This window comes from Oreochromis niloticus, linkage group LG20, assembly GCF_001858045.2.
Source record: "Oreochromis niloticus isolate F11D_XX linkage group LG20, O_niloticus_UMD_NMBU, whole genome shotgun sequence".
Taxonomy (NCBI): domain Eukaryota; kingdom Metazoa; phylum Chordata; class Actinopteri; order Cichliformes; family Cichlidae; genus Oreochromis; species Oreochromis niloticus.
The window spans coordinates 21,003,749-21,022,753 of record NC_031984.2 but is presented as its reverse complement, the minus strand read 5'-3'; the positions used below and the strand labels follow the sequence as shown (position 1 = coordinate 21,022,753).

At 39.2% G+C, this 19,005-nt stretch overlaps 1 protein-coding gene across 1 annotated transcript; it reads right to left on the bottom strand.

The window, feature by feature from the left end:
- Window positions 1-7,539: 7,539 nt before the first annotated feature.
- Window positions 7,540-10,943, bottom strand: LOC102082919 (zinc finger protein 335). Its single transcript, XM_019349278.2, has 8 exons — window positions 10,777-10,943; window positions 10,538-10,677; window positions 10,263-10,360; window positions 10,055-10,141; window positions 9,460-9,543; window positions 9,304-9,363; window positions 8,551-8,656; window positions 7,540-8,259 (listed from the first exon to the last, which is right to left on the bottom strand). Exons 1-8 carry the CDS (start codon window positions 10,911-10,913, stop codon window positions 8,138-8,140), a joined length of 834 nt encoding a protein of 277 aa, XP_019204823.1. The 5' UTR covers window positions 10,914-10,943; the 3' UTR covers window positions 7,540-8,137.
- Between the last annotated feature and the right edge of the window lie 8,062 nt (window positions 10,944-19,005).

Here is a 19,005-nt window from a genome sequence, read left to right as displayed (position 1 = left end):
ATAACGTGAGAGTTATTTCAGGTGGCATTGTATGCGTGTGAAAGATGTACATTTCCCCTCAAATCAATGTTTTGATTCAGTGTGTCAACCCATGTGTTACTTTAAGTTACACGAATGAAGGTTTAGAGTACTGCAGTCTAGTAGTTATTGACTCAAGCAAGATTTAAAAAGCATTAAAATTTGATCATGACCCTAATTCAGAAAGCATTAATTTTTTCCTGCAAAAGAACACAACCTCCAGGCTTTTTCAGCATTGTCAGTTTTTGCAAAGAATCATTTTCCACTACATGTACAACAGGTGAAAAACAAATAAAAATAAACAAACTAAACCTCACAAGTGTTTTTTTTTTAATTATTATTTTTCATTTCCTAAAGATTAATTGAAGTCTGACAATTTTGGTCACCCTTCTCTAAATATATGTGAATTCCAAGTGATGGGACACACAAGGGGTAAGTAGACTGCTTTTACACCTGTTAAAGTTTCCCAATGATCAAAGCAAAGAGTTAAGACCTCAAAGTATTAGAAAAAATGCAGATTGCACAGCAGCAAATCCACACATTTGAGAAAAAGAAATTAACATGAACTTATGATGTTAAAGTCAGTTCTCATGCATGAGTCATCTTCTTTCCATTGCTTACTTAAGGTGGTCTCCACAGTGGATCATCTGCCTGCATCTTTCCCATCCCTAACCGCCTCCTGTGTCAAACAACTGTCTTTCATGTCCTTCACTATATCCATGAATCTTCTCTGTTATATTTCTCTTTTCCTCCATACCTGACAGCCTCATATTTGGCATTCTTTGTCCAGTATATCAATTTTCCCTCTTCTGCACATATCCAGAGCATCTCAGGCTTGCATCTCTAACTTGGTCTCCAAACCGCTGAGCTGTCTCTCTGATGTACTCATTTCTAATCCTGTTCAATCTGGTTGCTCCCAGTGAAAATCATCTTCAACTCTTGGGGAAGACTGGGGATCTGTCCACAGAGAAGCTCTGAGAATGTTTACAGCTCTGCAGATGACATTCATTTATATATCTCTTTTAAGCCGCAAGATGTTTCTTAAATTGATGAGGAAACAGAAACCTGAAGTTCTCTGAAGTTGCAGGTTTGTTTACAGCAGTGTTTCACAAAGCTCGAGGGAAAAGGTTTCCAGTTAGTGAAATCGCCTGGGTTTACAATTCCTGTTCTCCACAGGATTCTCTCTCTCTCTCTCAGAAGTCTCTCAGATTTCTTTTAGGTTTCTGCACAGAAGAGAAAAGAGCTTAGTTAAACTCACAGATTAAAACAGAGCAAACATACAAGCAAACAGAGGCAGCTTCACAAATACAGTTATTTCAATGATCCGGCATCAACTGAAGGTCTTCCTTAACCTACAGGTCCATGGAGTTTGAAGGGTGAGGACCCAGGAAAGAGCAACAAAGAGGAGAGGGACAGAAAATGGCAAGTCACAAAGGAGGCCTTGGAGACCATGATGAGAATGTCCACCTCACTCAGGCTTTTTGCTTTAGGCTTTTCATTCTGGACCAAGCTATGTGCAGAAATGTGCCTAAAACCCTGAAAACTGTTAAACTTACCACAGATATTCACTTAGTGTCTATAATAATGACATTTAATGGTTTCATGAATTGTGTTCATCTCATACCCAAACCACCTTTATCAAATTCTACTCTAAATTCTGCTCTAATACAATACCAGTACTTGTGACCAGAGTGCACAAATGCAACAATGTTTTTTCATACTTGACAACACAATAAACACAAGAAAAATCTGAATATGTTTGTGATTAGGATTTTTATTTGATGGTAAATCTATTTTTTATTTCAGTTTTTTTAAAATTTCATTTTGTTTTACTTTGATGCTATAATAGATGATTTTAAAATTCAGTTAAATTTAAGGTTATATAGCATCACGGCAAAACAACAGTCTCCTCAAGGTGCTTTATAATGTAAGGTGAAAACCCTACAGTATTAGCAGGAAAAATACCCAACAATCAAAAGATCCCCCTTTGAGCAAGCACTAGGCGACAGTGGGGAGGAAAAACTCCCTTTTATAAGGAGAAACCTCCAACAGAACCAGGCTCAAGAAGGGGCGGCCATCTGCTGCGACCGGTTGGGGGTGATGGAAAGACAATATAGGGAGACAAGATGAAGTATAATTCTGTTGGCCAGTTACATTGTTTTTGAATAAATTATTAAATGCTTCAAGATCTTTAAAGAAGCATGGTAGTGGGGGGGGGAGTCAAGTTGGTCTTTTAGTCGTCACTGCTGCCCTTAAAGCAGCTCCTAAATGGCTTCGTTAAAGCTTTTCCCACTGCTCTAAAGAACCTAGTAATTTTAGACTTCAATGAGGGATTGAGTACAACCTCAACAATCATTTCCAGGAGACCCAGAAAAAGTTCATCAAAAGTGTAATCATCTGGTGTAAGAGCCGAATGTACAAACTGATCTGCAGAGTCAAGCTCCTTTATAAGGGCTTTACTCATTTTCTTTAGAATCCGAAGTTTGTTATTTTTAAGAGCACTCAGATATTCTGGGCTTCTGACCTTATCTAGAACCAGATCTGTAAGACGCCTGGTGATGGCGTCGTAGTTTTCTATATTCAGAGTCTTTGTGTCGAAACTGCATTTCTTGAGGAGCTTATCTATCAGGCAGTTACTGAAGTCTCTGACAATTTTCTCAGACTCCTCGTGTAAGTTTTTAGAGGTTGATGGCTGACTTTGAGCTTCTGTAAGCCCAGTGTCAGTGATTGGTTCAGGCTCAGGGCTGTTTTCTGGGGGTAGGCCCTGCTCTAGTACACTCACACAGGAGACTGTTTCATTTTTGGGAGGGTAATCTGGACATGACTCTGGTTCAGACAGTCTGTCAGTTTCTTTTCGCTCTGTTGGGGTCAGTGCTCTTAAAATCACATCCTGGATGTCTCCCACGGCACCAGAAATGTTGTCACTTTGGACAGTTTGATCCAAAGTATCATTCTCTAACCACAGAAGAATTTTTTGCAAAAACTTTTGCACTGAGTCTTCTACAATCACATAGAGGACCTCGGGCGAAAAGGGTAACTCATTTGTTGGCTCTGCAGACCTAGAGATCACAGAGTCTGAAAGACTTCTTCCCGATGGCATCACAGGGAGTACATATCTTTCAGTTAACTGGAGGTGGTCATACACTTTATCTGTCAACTCCCTGCAAAACATCTCAATTTCCTTTATCTTTTCCACGGGGTTCCAGATACAGTTAAAATGTTCTGCACCATTTGATTTATGAAACACTTGAACAAGATTGGGTTCGATGGTGTTAAAATCAACTGGGGAAGAACTTTTAAACATGGTATCCATCACTGGTGTGTTTACATAGCTACGATAAGAACTGTAGCTGTCCATACAATCTGCTCTCTGATCATCAGGAGACTTGACCGGTTCATGGAGACAGACGAAGAACCTTTTGTTTTGCTTCACCAGGTGTTTTACCTCTCTGATCATTTTGTAAAACTGCTTTTTGGCAAAACCGCAGAAGCTTTCTTTCTGCAGCTTTTGGTCATTGCTTTTTCTGGATGGGATGCATGAGGCGAAAAAGTTTTTCACCTTTTGGATAGTTAACTGCACATTAAAAGCAGGTTTGCATGAGTCACATTTCTCACTAGATGTGACATCTTCGCCATCAGAAGACTGCAGATGATCAATTATTGTGTTTACAATATCAGCTGCAGCTATTTCTGCTGGCGTGCTGGGACGCTGGAGACTTTCAGCTGTCTCAGCATCTGTGCACTTCTCTATTTCTGTGTCATCTTTGGCATGCAAATAATTCAGAGTGTCAAGTATTACATTGATAACATCAGCTACGATCACTTCAGCTGGGGTGCTGGAACGACTTTCCGCCATCTCTCCATTTTCACTTTCTTTTTCTCTACAGGCGTCATGTCATTTTCATCCGTTTTGTCCTCAGTGATTCCTGCGTCTGTGCTCCATTTGGTGAGAGCACTGCTCACCTCCTCAACAACCAATGCCTTCTCAGAGATCTTTGATTCAGTACTCTCTGCTCTTGAATTAGACGGGCTAGGGGAACTAGCTGTGTCGCCCTTTGACATGCGCAGGCTGCTTAGCTTACCTGCACATTTTTCCAGACACGACACTGTGTGAGAGACCATGCGTCGAAGGTTTTTTGTAGTTGTAATTTTTCCACTGACATAAACAGCAGGATCTGACCGTAAATCCGGGTTGCTTAAGAGTAGAGTCACAGCTGAGTTGACCTTTTCTGAGATCTCCAATTCAATCAGTTTTGTCAGCCTCTTACTGGACTGACAGTTTTCATGGGGGATGTTAAGAGCGATGCCAATGCTGGTTGAAAGAGAGTCTCCCAGCGACGGAGCTATTTTTGCCACAGGTATGCTAATATCTGTTTGGGACAATTCGTCTGTCATTAACTCCTGAACTGTGGGAAGTACAGATTTCAGGATGCCGGTAGAAACTGTCTGAATGATTTCGGTTATCATATCAGCCAGTAATGCTTGGAGATCTGAGTCCCAGACTCCAAATTCAATCATTCCCCACTGTACCTGGGAGAACTGATCAAAACACTTGGTTATAGGAGGTAAAATATGCTCGGGAGTGATGGGGATAGAGTTTTTAGTCTGAAATTCAGCCATTGTGGAAGTTTCGAAGTTTCTAGAGTGTGAAGATCGCGGTCTGTACGTCTCACTTACTTAACGCTAAGTAGTAGATTGTGAGTCCTGGCGGGGTATATATATGAGCTCAGTTGACCGTAACGTCACTGGCACATCAAAGCGTTCGCTACGTCACAGTCAGGCGATCAAAGCGTTCGCTTCTTCACCTCGCACGCATGCGCACTGTCTGTGTTTTGAACTTCCACCCACAGGCGGCCCGAGCCGCCCGACTCAAACCGCTAAAAATTTCTTACATACACAGCATGTTGGTGTAAAATACAGTATCTACAAGCGAAAGGACATTTAGCCTCGTTATTTACTCTCTTAAAATGCACAACACCCATATATAAAGTATACGGAGGGACACTGCAGCGAAACGGAGCTCTAATCTCCGAGTGTACAACCTCTGGACCCAGCCTGATCACCACCTGTTAATACGCTAACATGACTAACGCCAGCATCACTGCACGTAGCTCCGCTTATTTAAGCTCGTGTTAGCCTAAATACGTTCCAGGGGTACTAGCTAGCAGCCGTTTTTAATAAGTTAACGTGCTCTTGACAAACAAACCCTGTAGAAGCTCATTCAGCACTCAGTAAGGCCTACTAAGTAAGGCTGAATAAAACGAAGGCTGTGCAGTCACTGTGCTATGCCAAAGTTGGAACAAATGTCTGATATTGTCTGAATATTTCTTAATGAGGTATTGTTCACAAAGTTACCTGTGCAGTGCTCTGTACAGCTTACAACCTGTGAGAGAGATAATTTCAAGTATTAATATTTGTTCAATACTCAGGAGCTGCCCTCAGATTCAGACCTCAGCACCACTCAGTGACAGAAAACTCATCCTATTTCTTCACCTTTGTAGTAACTCCAAAATTGACTGATGAAAATAGTACATAGGTGGGTGGATGTAGCTGTTGATAATAATGTGGGCTCTATTATTAACTGAAAGAACAAATTACACTTCTCTGAACCCCTCTGCTGCTTTTTTTTAAATTTAAGGTTACATATTAGCAGGCTGTGGAGTGCTCTGTGAGTTTAATTAATTTCAGCTTCATTGACAATAACTGAAGCAGTGGAAGCAATAACAAATGCACTGGACTTGAGTCCCTCAAGGGTCAGTATTGTACCCCAGTCTATTTAACACACACACACACACACACATATACATATATATATTAATGACATGTTCAAGGTGTCCAAATGATCAAACTTCATATTATTTGCTGATGATACTAATATATTGTTTTCTGTGAATATGTAAAAAAAAATCAGTTAAGACAGTCATCAATAGTAATAAATTATCACTAAATGTTAGTCAAACAAAAGCAATGATATTTGGTAACTATAAAGTGAATGATGGCACACAAATACAGGTAGAAAATGAAAATTGAAATAGTAAAGGTGACTCAATTCTTAGGACTGATACTTAATATCAGTTGGAAACCTCATATCAGGCATGCACAAACAAAGTGTCCCAAAGCATCTCAATCATAAACAAAGTTAAACAGGTTCTAGATCATAATTGTGTCTGTATACTTAATTGTTCTCTAATTCTTCCTCATTTAAGTTATTGTATAGAGGTATGGTGAAATAATTAAAAATACACTAAATTCTCTTTTCAGAAATTACAGAAAAGGGCAGTTTGTAAATACACAAACATGGGTATCTTCATCATACAAATTCCTAATTTTTACAGTCAAAATGATTAAAACTTCATGACTTGGCTAATTACAATACAGCACAGATAATTCTTAGAGCTAGAAATAATCTATTGCCAGTCAAATTTCAAAATCTTTTCAACCAGAGAGATGCGGTGAGAACTACTAGGAAAAGTTTTTGTGTGTCTCTGTGTGGGGTTAAATTGTGGAGTGGATTAGCAGCTAAGGACGAGCAATGTCCAAATGTCCAGAAATTTAAATCACTTTTATTCAATAAACATATGGTTTTCATGCAGTTCAAGGATGGGGCCGGCGTTAAGCTACAAGAGGTGTTTTCAATATAGATATGTCCAATGTCATAAGTTATCATTATGTTATACAACATATTACATACACTCAGGAAGAAGCTACATGACTAAACTATAAATATGTGAAGTGGGTAGGAGTATGAAAGTTTATTTCTTCCCACTCCTTTTTGAGCACCTGTTGTACTAAACAGTATTTTCCTTCCTGTATATTTGCTCTGTTTTGTATATCTGTACCCATATGCTCGAAATAAATGATCAATCAATGGACCAGAAACCACCGGCAAACAAATCTAAAGAGGAAACAGCAGAAAGATTCTGTTAAACTGAGGCCAAAGTTCACCTGGGCTCAACAAAACTAGACAATGGAATATTCAGATACTTTCCAGTTGTAGGATCAGAATTTGGCTTAAACAACATGAAATCCTGCCTTATATCAATGGTTTAGGCTGCTGGTGGTGGTGTAATAGTGGGAGTTTATACTAAGGTCTCCTTAGTACAAACTGAGCAGCGGTCTTTGAGTGTTTGATTTGATTGATGCTTTGAGCAAGATAGCGTGCCTTGTCACAAAGCTCAAGGTTCTTGAACATGACAACACGTTCACTGCACTCAGACGACCTCTACAGTCACCAGATCCCAATCCAATAGAGCACCTTTGGAATGTGGTGGAACAGATTTACATCACAGATGTGCAGCAACCATGCGATGCCATTCTGTCAACAAGGAGCAAATCTCAGAAATTTTTCCAGCACCTTGTTGAATCCATGCTATGAAGAATAAAAGCAGTTCGAAAAGCAGTAAAGGGATCCAACCCTGTACTAGCAAGGTGTACCTAATAAAGTGGCTGACGATTGCATTTATATAGATAGGATATGTTAAAGCAGATACGGACAAGATGAAATAATTCCGAGCAGACACATACATGTATAAAGTGATTTATTTGGTGTCAGCTTTGAACGTATTAAACACTTTATACTCATCAAATCAAAACATGTCTTCCATTGCACAACAGAAGACAAATGCAAAATGTATGTACATAATATTATGTAAACACAATATTGTGGCATTCTATTAATTAACTTATCTTATTACACATCAAAAATAAAGCGTGCCTTTTCATTTCATTCCATTCAAAAACTAAAATGTTCATTAGGACACTTTTAATAACATGAAATAAGCTATTTTATCATTTTTAATAACATTGTCTTGCAAATGGAAGCTGTTGAGGCACATATACACAATTCGGTTTGAATAATTAGAGAAGAGCCCAACGTTCCTTAAATTAACTCTTGAATGCTCAGTACCTATGAATAAATTAGAAGCACTGCGTACAATAATTGAAATTTACAAGAAGCTGTTGATTGTGACTGATGCAGCTGCCCCGAGCAGGTGATGCTGGGCAGGAGATAAGGCCTTTTTTCACTTCACTGCCAGCTAGATGCATAAATAAGTTGAGGTCACTGTTCTGTTAGCTCATAGTGGTTTGTATTGGTCCTCCTCTTGGCGCACTTGCATCCCTATTCATTGGAGAAAGTAATGACATCATAGTGGATGCCCTGTTGCTGCAGCTCTTCCAGTTGCTCAGGTGTAGCCTCAGTGTAGACTGTCTGGGTCTGTGTCATGGCCGCGTCTGCTACGGCTGCAGGAACAAAGATCAGAGTTCATACAACTTTATTTATACTGAAGCTAATATTAGAAATAAATGATATTTTGGCAAGTTTTAAACCCACTGATGATGTTCGTTTATCACTTTCAAAAACATCTGCATTTAAGGAATTACTTAAATTATAAAAACTGACCTGCCTACATCTAAAATGCTCTGGCTGTCCCGAAGAAACCTTAGTATATATTTGGGACAAAATTATAAGAAATTCATAAAATCCCAAAACTTGGAACTGAACATCAACTGAGCACTCTCATAAGAGCCAACCTGTGACAGCAGAGTGGGCAGCAGCCTCCAAATCTTCAGCATTCACGATTTGTTGATCAGAGCTGACAGGTAGGTACTGGATCTGACCGTCGTGACTTACAGCAATCTACAAATAGAACAGAATAGAGTTTATTTCAAACGTGAAAATAACTGAGTTACAAGAACAAAAACTTTGTAAACACACACAAAAAAACCAAGATAAAGACATCAAGTTGTCATGAATATCTCTGCATCCCACACAATTATTATGCTTGAAAAGGAGTAGGATGAAGTTTACACTTATTTGTTCCCGCCCAATTTGCAAATCAATGTTCAGAGTTTGGCATATAATCAGATAATATACATGTTTAACTATCACATGTTTACACTCATATAAAATACACACAAAACAGTTTAAGCTCACAAACCAAAATGACTAAATAATCTCTTTTATATTTATTTTTAAATTTGAGTTATGTTTGGACATAATGATGTTTCATTTGTCTATAAAATTTGACTTAACTTTATAGAGAATTCCATGTATATGATTGTGTATGATTCAGTTGTACTAGTAGTGAAGTTGCTCAATGTAACCAGTTAGATACCTTCCCATCACTTCAATTTAAAAATACAAAAGCTTCTAAATTTGGATGTACAGATGATTACACACTGATAACAAGATTATAAAAACTTTACTGAATTTCTCCAAACAGCTCCCACTCCATCCTACACAGACGTCCTTTCAGCATGTTTTAGATTTTAAATCTGTCTCACCTGTTGCTCCTGAACAATGGTTCTGTCATGTTCGTACTGGATTATCTGTCCGTCTGGCATCTGAGGGCCAGTCACAGAACCAGTTACAAATGAGACAGAGATTCTCACTATTAAATACTGCATATATATGCACTGTCTACGCAGTAAAACACTAACCTGTATGTGGTTGCCATCAGCTACTACTACATACTCTTGAGGAAGTAAGTGTTGAACTCCATCCTGTGAGATGATATACTGAACCTGAAAGTGGACATGGGACAAATAAGGTGAGATTGAATCTAACATTGATACTGATTTATACAATACCACAAAGAACCCTTAGGCACTTTCATGATTATAATGTTCTATCACACACAAGACTATAAACCACCTCCAAAGCCCCAAATGTATCCTGATGCATGGAGCCAGAATCAGACCTTCTTTTTTCACAAACATTATTTTTTGCCTTTATTTTATAGGACAACAAAGCTTTTCAGACAGGTCAGTGGGGAAAGATAATGGAGAAGACACAAGACCAAGGGCCCTGGGTCAAAATTAAACCCTGAACCTCAACCAAGTGAGATAAACTGACGCCCATGAGTCAAAAGCAAGGGCTGGCCATACCAACACGTTTTTTCTAGTTATTGCCTTTTTACTTGAATAAGTTTAAGCAAAAAATATACATTAAAATTCTTTAAAATAATGTTTCTTAAAATTTTAATCCATACGCATTTTTCTTGCACAGCGGTAGAATGATTCAAGTGAAACTCACCTCAGTAACCTGGTTGTCTCCTGTCATCAGATGCTGGACCGTCTGACCGTCTATGGTGGTTATCTGCTGAATGTATGCACCTTCCTCCTGATTAATGCACATTTAAGAGTTCTTATTTATAAAATGTTTAGCAGTTACACGCGCAAAATCAATCCATTTTGGAGAATACATTACATGAACATAGGCTGTACAGTGTGAGAGCTGTTACCTGGTCTGACACTGCCTGTTCCTGAGCTACAATGATGTGCTCCTGTCCTAGAGCCTGCAGCCGCTCAGGAGTGATCACTGCCTGATGTCCCTGCAGGGCTGATGTACACACACATACACACACCAAAATACATTAACTTTGTGTGTATTTTTTATCTGTTTTACACTGAGGCCTCTGTTTATGGACTTTTGACCACTGACACTTTTACATTTACTGTTATTATTACTTTTAAGCACAAACTGTAAGTCTCGCTTGTATGATCCTGTGTTTCTTACACTGTAGTGTGGCTAACGCCTCCTCATCGCTGTTAACTATTATGGTTTGCTGAGACGCAGTGGTTCGACTTTTGCGAGCAAGATTATCCTGATTGTGAAGACGCTCCATGTGAAACTTCAGATGGCCATTGCGGTTAAACCTGAGTTAAAAACAAAAAACAAAATACAAAAACACTCACATTAATAGCTGTTCTGTACCTCTAATGCCTAATGAATACAGATGTGTTAGATCCTCCCACCTTTGTCCACAAAGTTTACAAGAAAATGGTTTCTCATTGGTGTGCGTCATCATGTGTCTGCGTAGGTCTTTCTTGTTTTTGGAGGCAAAGCTGCAGTTTGGACACTTGTGAGGACGCAGGTAGGAGTGCTGTCCCATGTGGGTCTAAAACAAAACAGAACATTAATCACAATTAAAAGGAGCAAAAGTTAGAGGGAGAGAAATGTTTTTGGCTTAGAGTATAAATGTCAAACTAAGTGAACATGGGGGTGTACACCTCTCAATTATTGTTTTTTCCCCCATTTATATTAATATGAAGCTGTTCATCAACTGTGGCGAGTCGATCTCATTAGTTACTAATGGAAAAGGGGCTTTTTGAGACAGTGGTCTTGGTGCAGTTACAAATGAATGTCAGAGCAGTTAATTTATGGTATAGACTAACCATGACAGAGACACACAACCATTAACCTCTTTATGAATTAGAAAAAAGAGATGCTAAATCTTGTGATATTATGATTTTTTTTCAAATGCATTAGATTAGTGCTATCACTACAGGGGACAATGCTGCAGCCTACTTTGGTCTTGAGCTGCACGTTTACAAGGAAAGAGGATGATGTTTTTCCTTCTTTTACTTAAAACAAAAAATCTCAGTTCAGTTCTGCTCTCTGACACCGTGTGGACATTTTCAGATTTGGTAGAAACTCTAATAAGATTTTATTCACAGCAAAAAAGTGTCCAGTACCTATTTCATCTACTAGCATGCATAAGCTCCTCATAAAATATCATTATTTTTGTTATCCACAAATTTTCACATTTACTATTTGACAAAAAAGTAGAAACAAATATTAAAGAAGGTATTTAATTTGCTTTAGAAAAAAAATAGTTTTAGTGATTGAATGTTATGTCTGATTAATTTCTGAATTCTCAGACTGGTCCAGTGTGCAGGCCAAAATGGGTATAAAAACATGAATTCATTTCCATGACTTTGACTTTGACAAGTTTTTGACAGATTTAAAAAAATATTTGTGCTTTCTTGTTTTTAATGACTGCTGGTCTAATAAATGTGTTAAGCACTGTATCAGTAGGACATGTAATTATTCTAATATACAAAACTATTTATACAATTTTTTGCACAATTCGTTGGTTTGATAAATTAATCTCGGAACACTCCTGTGAGTAAAGCTGGCATACAAACATGAAATCACTTAAAATACAAGAAAGGGATCTTTTATAAAGCCCACTGAGCCTGGACATAAACCCAAAGCTACACGAGAGCTTCTTAAAAACAGGTATATGAGATGAATAAACCCCTAGAGAGAAAAAATGAAACAAAGTTTGACTTACCAAATCTGCTTATGAACTAAATAATAGTAGAAAAGCACTCCCGGATCTCCCGAGTGATCACTGAACAACCTTTTCTTCTTGTCATCGTGGAAACATTCACGTGATCTTTGTTTTGTTTTGTTTTTGCATTTGTTTTGCTGTAGTCTGATGTTACTATGTGTTTCACATTCATTCACCTTGCTTCTTCTGTAATCGGGTGTCATTACACTAACTACAGTATTAGTGATGCTGTGATAAAGACTTGTGAATAAGTCTTATCTTTCCGGCCAATTGCTTCGCCAAAATGCAGATCACACAAAGCCCCATTCAACAGCTCATTTGGAAATACTGACATCTGCTGGTCATTCACTGTACAACAGCCCTGCTGTGATATATCAGTGAGTATGTGAACGTAATCATGTATCAATTCCAGAATACCCGTATGAGGTCCAGTGTGTGTGTGTGTGTGTGTGTGTGTGTGTGTGTTTGTGTTTATGAGACATCCTCTGTGAGACTGATTTGCGAAGATGTCAAATGCTCACAAAATGCTGATAATTTTAGAATTTTATTGGCTCCATAATATGCTTGCAATCTCCTCGGAATCACCTCAGACCCAGATCATGTAAAACACTTCCTGTAATTCTGTAATTTGTTTTCAAAAGCTTGAATCAAATAACGAGGGAGTAACGTTGTTTCACAGAAAGGGGGCTTCGGTTGTATTTGGTTAAATGACATTCTGAAGAACGACAAAGGCCTCGACACAGACATAACTTCCCTACTAACTAAACAATTTAGAACGAAAGAAGCCCCCTGCTTACCTACAGTATGATCAGTGTAGAATGGATGTTTTCACAGCAGGTATGGACAGACATATGATCACAGCTACCGACATTTTCCCAGTATTACTATTGTATTGGAGTATTAGCTTTAAAAGTGCTGTTTTAAAACAGGCTTGAAAAAAAAAGTGATTTTAAGCATTCCACATTAGCTTTCCTAGAATTTATTATGTCAGTTTGTTTAAGAAGCAGGGTTGTAGCCATTTCATTATGATGTCACTCTCAAAGATCACAGAGCAGATCACATACCATTTGTAGAATCAAGTGATCTGGTACAAAGACGTGCATGTGGTGTCTTATTCCACCCCAAAATGATATGTGGCAGGATCTTTAGTGGTTTTCGTACAGCGGATCAGTTAATTTGTGCGTGCATACCACCCCAAATTTACCTTGCATTCAAGGAAGACCTCAACTGTTACTGGAACATATGGCTCAGCTAAAATGCAGGTCCAGGTTTACAGATCAGCTGTATTTCTGCTACATACACATGGAATTGACACTTCATTGTATATACATTTGCCTCCTGTTTCTTTTATTGTTTTAGGTTAGTACTTCAAAAGGCAATTTAAAAGATTAAATAACGTGAGAGTTATTTCAGGTGGCATTGTATGCGTGTGAAAGATGTACATTTCCCCTCAAATCAATGTTTTGATTCAGTGTGTCAACCCATGTGTTACTTTAAGTTACACGAATGAAGGTTTAGAGTACTGCAGTCTAGTAGTTATTGACTCAAGCAAGATTTAAAAAGCATTAAAATTTGATCATGACCCTAATTCAGAAAGCATTAATTTTTTCCTGCAAAAGAACACAACCTCCAGGCTTTTTCAGCATTGTCAGTTTTTGCAAAGAATCATTTTCCACTACATGTACAACAGGTGAAAAACAAATAAAAATAAACAAATTAAACCTCACAAGTGTTTTTTTTTTAATTATTATTTTTCATTTCCTAAAGATTAATTGAAGTCTGACAATTTTGGTCACCCTTCTCTAAATATATGTGAATTCCAACTGATGGGACACACAAGGGGTAAGTAGACTGCTTTTACACCTGTTAAAGTTTCTCAATGATCAAAGCAAAGAGTTAAGACCTCAAAGTATTAGAAAAAATGCAGATTGCACAGCAGCAAATCCACACATTTGAGAAAAAGAAATTAACATGAACTTATGATGTTAAAGTCAGTTCTCATGCATGAGTCATCTTCTTTCCATTGCTTACTTAAGGTGGTCTCCACAGTGGATCATCTGCCTGCATCTTTCCCATCCCTAACCGCCTCCTGTGTCAAACAACTGTCTTTCATGTCCTTCACTATATCCATGAATCTTCTCTGTTATATTTCTCTTTTCCTCCATACCTGACAGCCTCATATTTGGCATTCTTTGTCCAGTATATCAATTTTCCCTCTTCTGCACATATCCAGAGCATCTCAGGCTTGCATCTCTAACTTGGTCTCCAAACCGCTGAGCTGTCTCTCTGATGTACTCATTTCTAATCCTGTTCAATCTGGTTGCTCCCAGTGAAAATCATCTTCAACTCTTGGGGAAGACTGGGGATCTGTCCACAGAGAAGCTCTGAGAATGTTTACAGCTCTGCAGATGACATTCATTTATATATCTCTTTTAAGCCGCAAGATGTTTCTTAAATTGATGAGGAAACAGAAACCTGAAGTTCTCTGAAGTTGCAGGTTTGTTTACAGCAGTGTTTCACAAAGCTCGAGGGAAAAGGTTTCCAGTTAGTGAAATCGCCTGGGTTTACAATTCCTGTTCTCCACAGGATTCTCTCTCTCTCTCTCAGAAGTCTCTCAGATTTCTTTTAGGTTTCTGCACAGAAGAGAAAAGAGCTTAGTTAAACTCACAGATTAAAACAGAGCAAACATACAAGCAAACAGAGGCAGCTTCACAAATACAGTTATTTCAATGATCCGGCATCAACTGAAGGTCTTCCTTAACCTACAGGTCCATGGAGTTTGAAGGGTGAGGACCCAGGAAAGAGCAACAAAGAGGAGAGGGACAGAAAATGGCAAGTCACAAAGGAGGCCTTGGAGACCATGATGAGAATGTCCACCTCACTCAGGCTTTTTGCTTTAGGCTTTTCATTCTGGACCAAGCTATGTGCAGAAATGTGCCTAAAACCCTGAAAACTGTTAAACTTACCACAGATATTCACTTAGTGTCTATAATAATGACATTTAATGGTTTCATGAATTGTGTTCATCTCATACCCAAACCACCTTTATCAAATTCTACTCTAAATTCTGCTCTAATACAATACCAGTACTTGTGACCAGAGTGCACAAATGCAACAATGTTTTTTCATACTTGACAACACAATAAAACACAAGAAAAATCTGAATATGTTTGTGATTAGGATTTTTATTTGATGGTAAATCTATTTTTTATTTCAGTTTTTTTAAAATTTCATTTTGTTTTACTTTGATGCTATAATAGATGATTTTAAAATTCAGTTAAATTTAAGGTTATATAGCATCACGGCAAAACAACAGTCTCCTCAAGGTGCTTTATAATGTAAGGTGAAAACCCTACAGTATTAGCAGGAAAAATACCCAACAATCAAAAGATCCCCCTTTGAGCAAGCACTAGGCGACAGTGGGGAGGAAAAACTCCCTTTTATAAGGAGAAACCTCCAACAGAACCAGGCTCAAGAAGGGGCGGCCATCTGCTGCGACCGGTTGGGGGTGATGGAAAGACAATATAGGGAGACAAGATGAAGTATAATTCTGTTGGCCAGTTACATTGTTTTTGAATAAATTATTAAATGCTTCAAGATCTTTAAAGAAGCATGGTAGTGGGGGGGGAAGTCAAGTTGGTCTTTTAGTCGTCACTGCTGCCCTTAAAGCAGCTCCTAAATGGCTTCGTTAAAGCTTTTCCCACTGCTCTAAAGAACCTAGTAATTTTAGACTTCAATGAGGGATTGAGTACAACCTCAATAATCATTTCCAGGAGACCCAGAAAAATTTCATCAAAAGTGTAATCATCTGGTGTAAGAGCCGAATGTACAAACTGATCTGCAGAGTCAAGCTCCTTTATAAGGGCTTTACTCATTTTCTTTAGAATCCGAAGTTTGTTATTTTTAAGAGCACTCAGATATTCTGGGCTTCTGACCTTATCTAGAACCAGATCTGTAAGACGCCTGGTGATGGCGTCGTAGTTTTCTATATTCAGAGTCTTTGTGTCGAAACTGCATTTCTTGAGGAGCTTATCTATCAGGCAGTTACTGAAGTCTCTGACAATTTTCTCAGACTCCTCGTGTAAGTTTTTAGAGGTTGATGGCTGACTTTGAGCTTCTGTAAGCCCAGTGTCAGTGATTGGTTCAGGCTCAGGGCTGTTTTCTGGGGGTAGGCCCTGCTCTAGTACACTCACACAGGAGACTGTTTCATTTTTGGGAGGGTAATCTGGACATGACTCTGGTTCAGACAGTCTGTCAGTTTCTTTTCGCTCTGTTGGGGTCAGTGCTCTTAAAATCACATCCTGGATGTCTCCCACGGCACCAGAAATGTTGTCACTTTGGACAGTTTGATCCAAAGTATCATTCTCTAACCACAGAAGAATTTTTTGCAAAAACTTTTGCACTGAGTCTTCTACAATCACATAGAGGACCTCGGGCGAAAAGGGTAACTCATTTGTTGGCTCTGCAGACCTAGAGATCACAGAGTCTGAAAGACTTCTTCCCGATGGCATCACAGGGAGTACATATCTTTCAGTTAACTGGAGGTGGTCATACACTTTATCTGTCAACTCCCTGCAAAACATCTCAATTTCCTTTATCTTTTCCACGGGGTTCCAGATACAGTTAAAATGTTCTGCACCATTTGATTTATGAAACACTTGAACAAGATTGGGTTCGATGGTGTTAAAATCAACTGGGGAAGAACTTTTAAACATGGTATCCATCACTGGTGTGTTTACATAGCTACGATAAGAACTGTAGCTGTCCATACAATCTGCTCTCTGATCATCAGGAGACTTGACCGGTTCATGGAGACAGACGAAGAACCTTTTGTTTTGCTTCACCAGGTGTTTTACCTCTCTGATCATTTTGTAAAACTGCTTTTTGGCAAAACCGCAGAAGCTTTCTTTCTGCAGCTTTTGGTCATTGCTTTTTCTGGATGGGATGCATGAGGCGAAAAAGTTTTTCACCTTTTGGATAGTTAACTGCACATTAAAAGCAGGTTTGCATGAGTCACATTTCTCACTAGATGTGACATCTTCGCCATCAGAAGACTGCAGATGATCAATTATTGTGTTTACAATATCAGCTGCAGCTATTTCTGCTGGCATGCTGGGACGCTGGAGACTTTCAGCTGTCTCAGCATCTGTGCACTTCTCTATTTCTGTGTCATCTTTGGCATGCAAATAATTCAGAGTGTCAAGTATTACATTGATAACATCAGCTACGATCACTTCAGCTGGGGTGCTGGAACGACTTTCCGCCATCTCTCCATTTTCACTTTCTTTTTTCTCTACAGGCGTCATGTCATTTTCATCCGTTTTGTCCTCAGTGATTCCTGCGTCTGTGCTCCATTTGGTGAGAGCACTGCTCACCTCCTCAACAACCAATGCCTTCTCAGAGATCTTTGATTCAGTACTCTCTGCTCTTGAATTAGACGGGCTAGGGGAACTAGCTGTGTCGCCCTTTGACATGCGCAGGCTGCTTAGCTTACCTGCACATTTTTCCAGACACGACACTGTGTGAGAGACCATGCGTCGAAGGTTTTTTGTAGTTGTAATTTTTCCACTGACATAAACAGCAGGATCTGACCGTAAATCCGGGTTGCTTAAGAGTAGAGTCACAGCTGAGTTGACCTTTTCTGAGATCTCCAATTCAATCAGTTTTGTCAGCCTCTTACTGGACTGACAGTTTTCATGGGGGATGTTAAGAGCGATGCCAATGCTGGTTGAAAGAGAGTCTCCCAGCGACGGAGCTATTTTTGCCACAGGTATGCTAATATCTGTTTGGGACAATTCGTCTGTCATTAACTCCTGAACTGTGGGAAGTACAGATTTCAGGATGCCGGTAGAAACTGTCTGAATGATTTCGGTTATCATATCAGCCAGTAATGCTTGGAGATCTGAGTCACAGACTCCAAATTCAATCATTCCCCACTGTACCTGGGAGAACTGATCAAAACACTTGGTTATAGGAGGTAAAATATGCTCGGGAGTGATGGGGATAGAGTTTTTAGTCTGAAATTCAGCCATTGTGGAAGTTTCTAAGTTTCTAGAGTGTGAAGATCGCGGTCTGTACGTCTCACTTACTTAACGCTAAGTAGTAGATTGTGAGTCCTGGCGGGGTATATATATGAGCTCAGTTGACCGTAACGTCACTGGCACATCAAAGCGTTCGCTACGTCACAGTCAGGCGATCAAAGCGTTCGCTTCTTCACCTCGCACGCATGCGCACTGTCTGTGTTTTGAACTTCCACGCACAGGCGGCCCGAGCCGCCCGACTCAAACCGCTAAAAATTTCTTACATACACAGCATGTTGGTGTAAAATACAGTATCTACAAGCGAAAGGACATTTAGCCTCGTTATTTACTCTCTTAAAATGCACAACACCCATATATAAAGTATACGGAGGGACACTGCAGCGAAACGGAGCTCTAATCTCCGAGTGTACAACCTCTGGACCCAGCCTGATCACCACCTGTTAATACGCTAACATGACTAACGCCAGCATCACTGCACGTAGCTCCGCTTATTTAAGCTCGTGTTAGCCTAAATACGTTCCAGGGGTACTAGCTAGCAGCCGTTTTTAATAAGTTAACGTGCTCTTGACAAACAAACCCTGTAGAAGCTCATTCAGCACTCAGTAAGGCCTACTAAGTAAGGCTGAATAAAACGAAGGCTGTGCAGTCACTGTGCTATGCCAAAGTTGGAACAAATGTCTGATATTGTCTGAATATTTCTTAATGAGGTATTGTTCACAAAGTTACCTGTGCAGTGCTCTGTACAGCTTACAACCTGTGAGAGAGATAATTTCAAGTATTAATATTTGTTCAATACTCAGGAGCTGCCCTCAGATTCAGACCTCAGCACCACTCAGTGACAGAAAACTCATCCTATTTCTTCACCT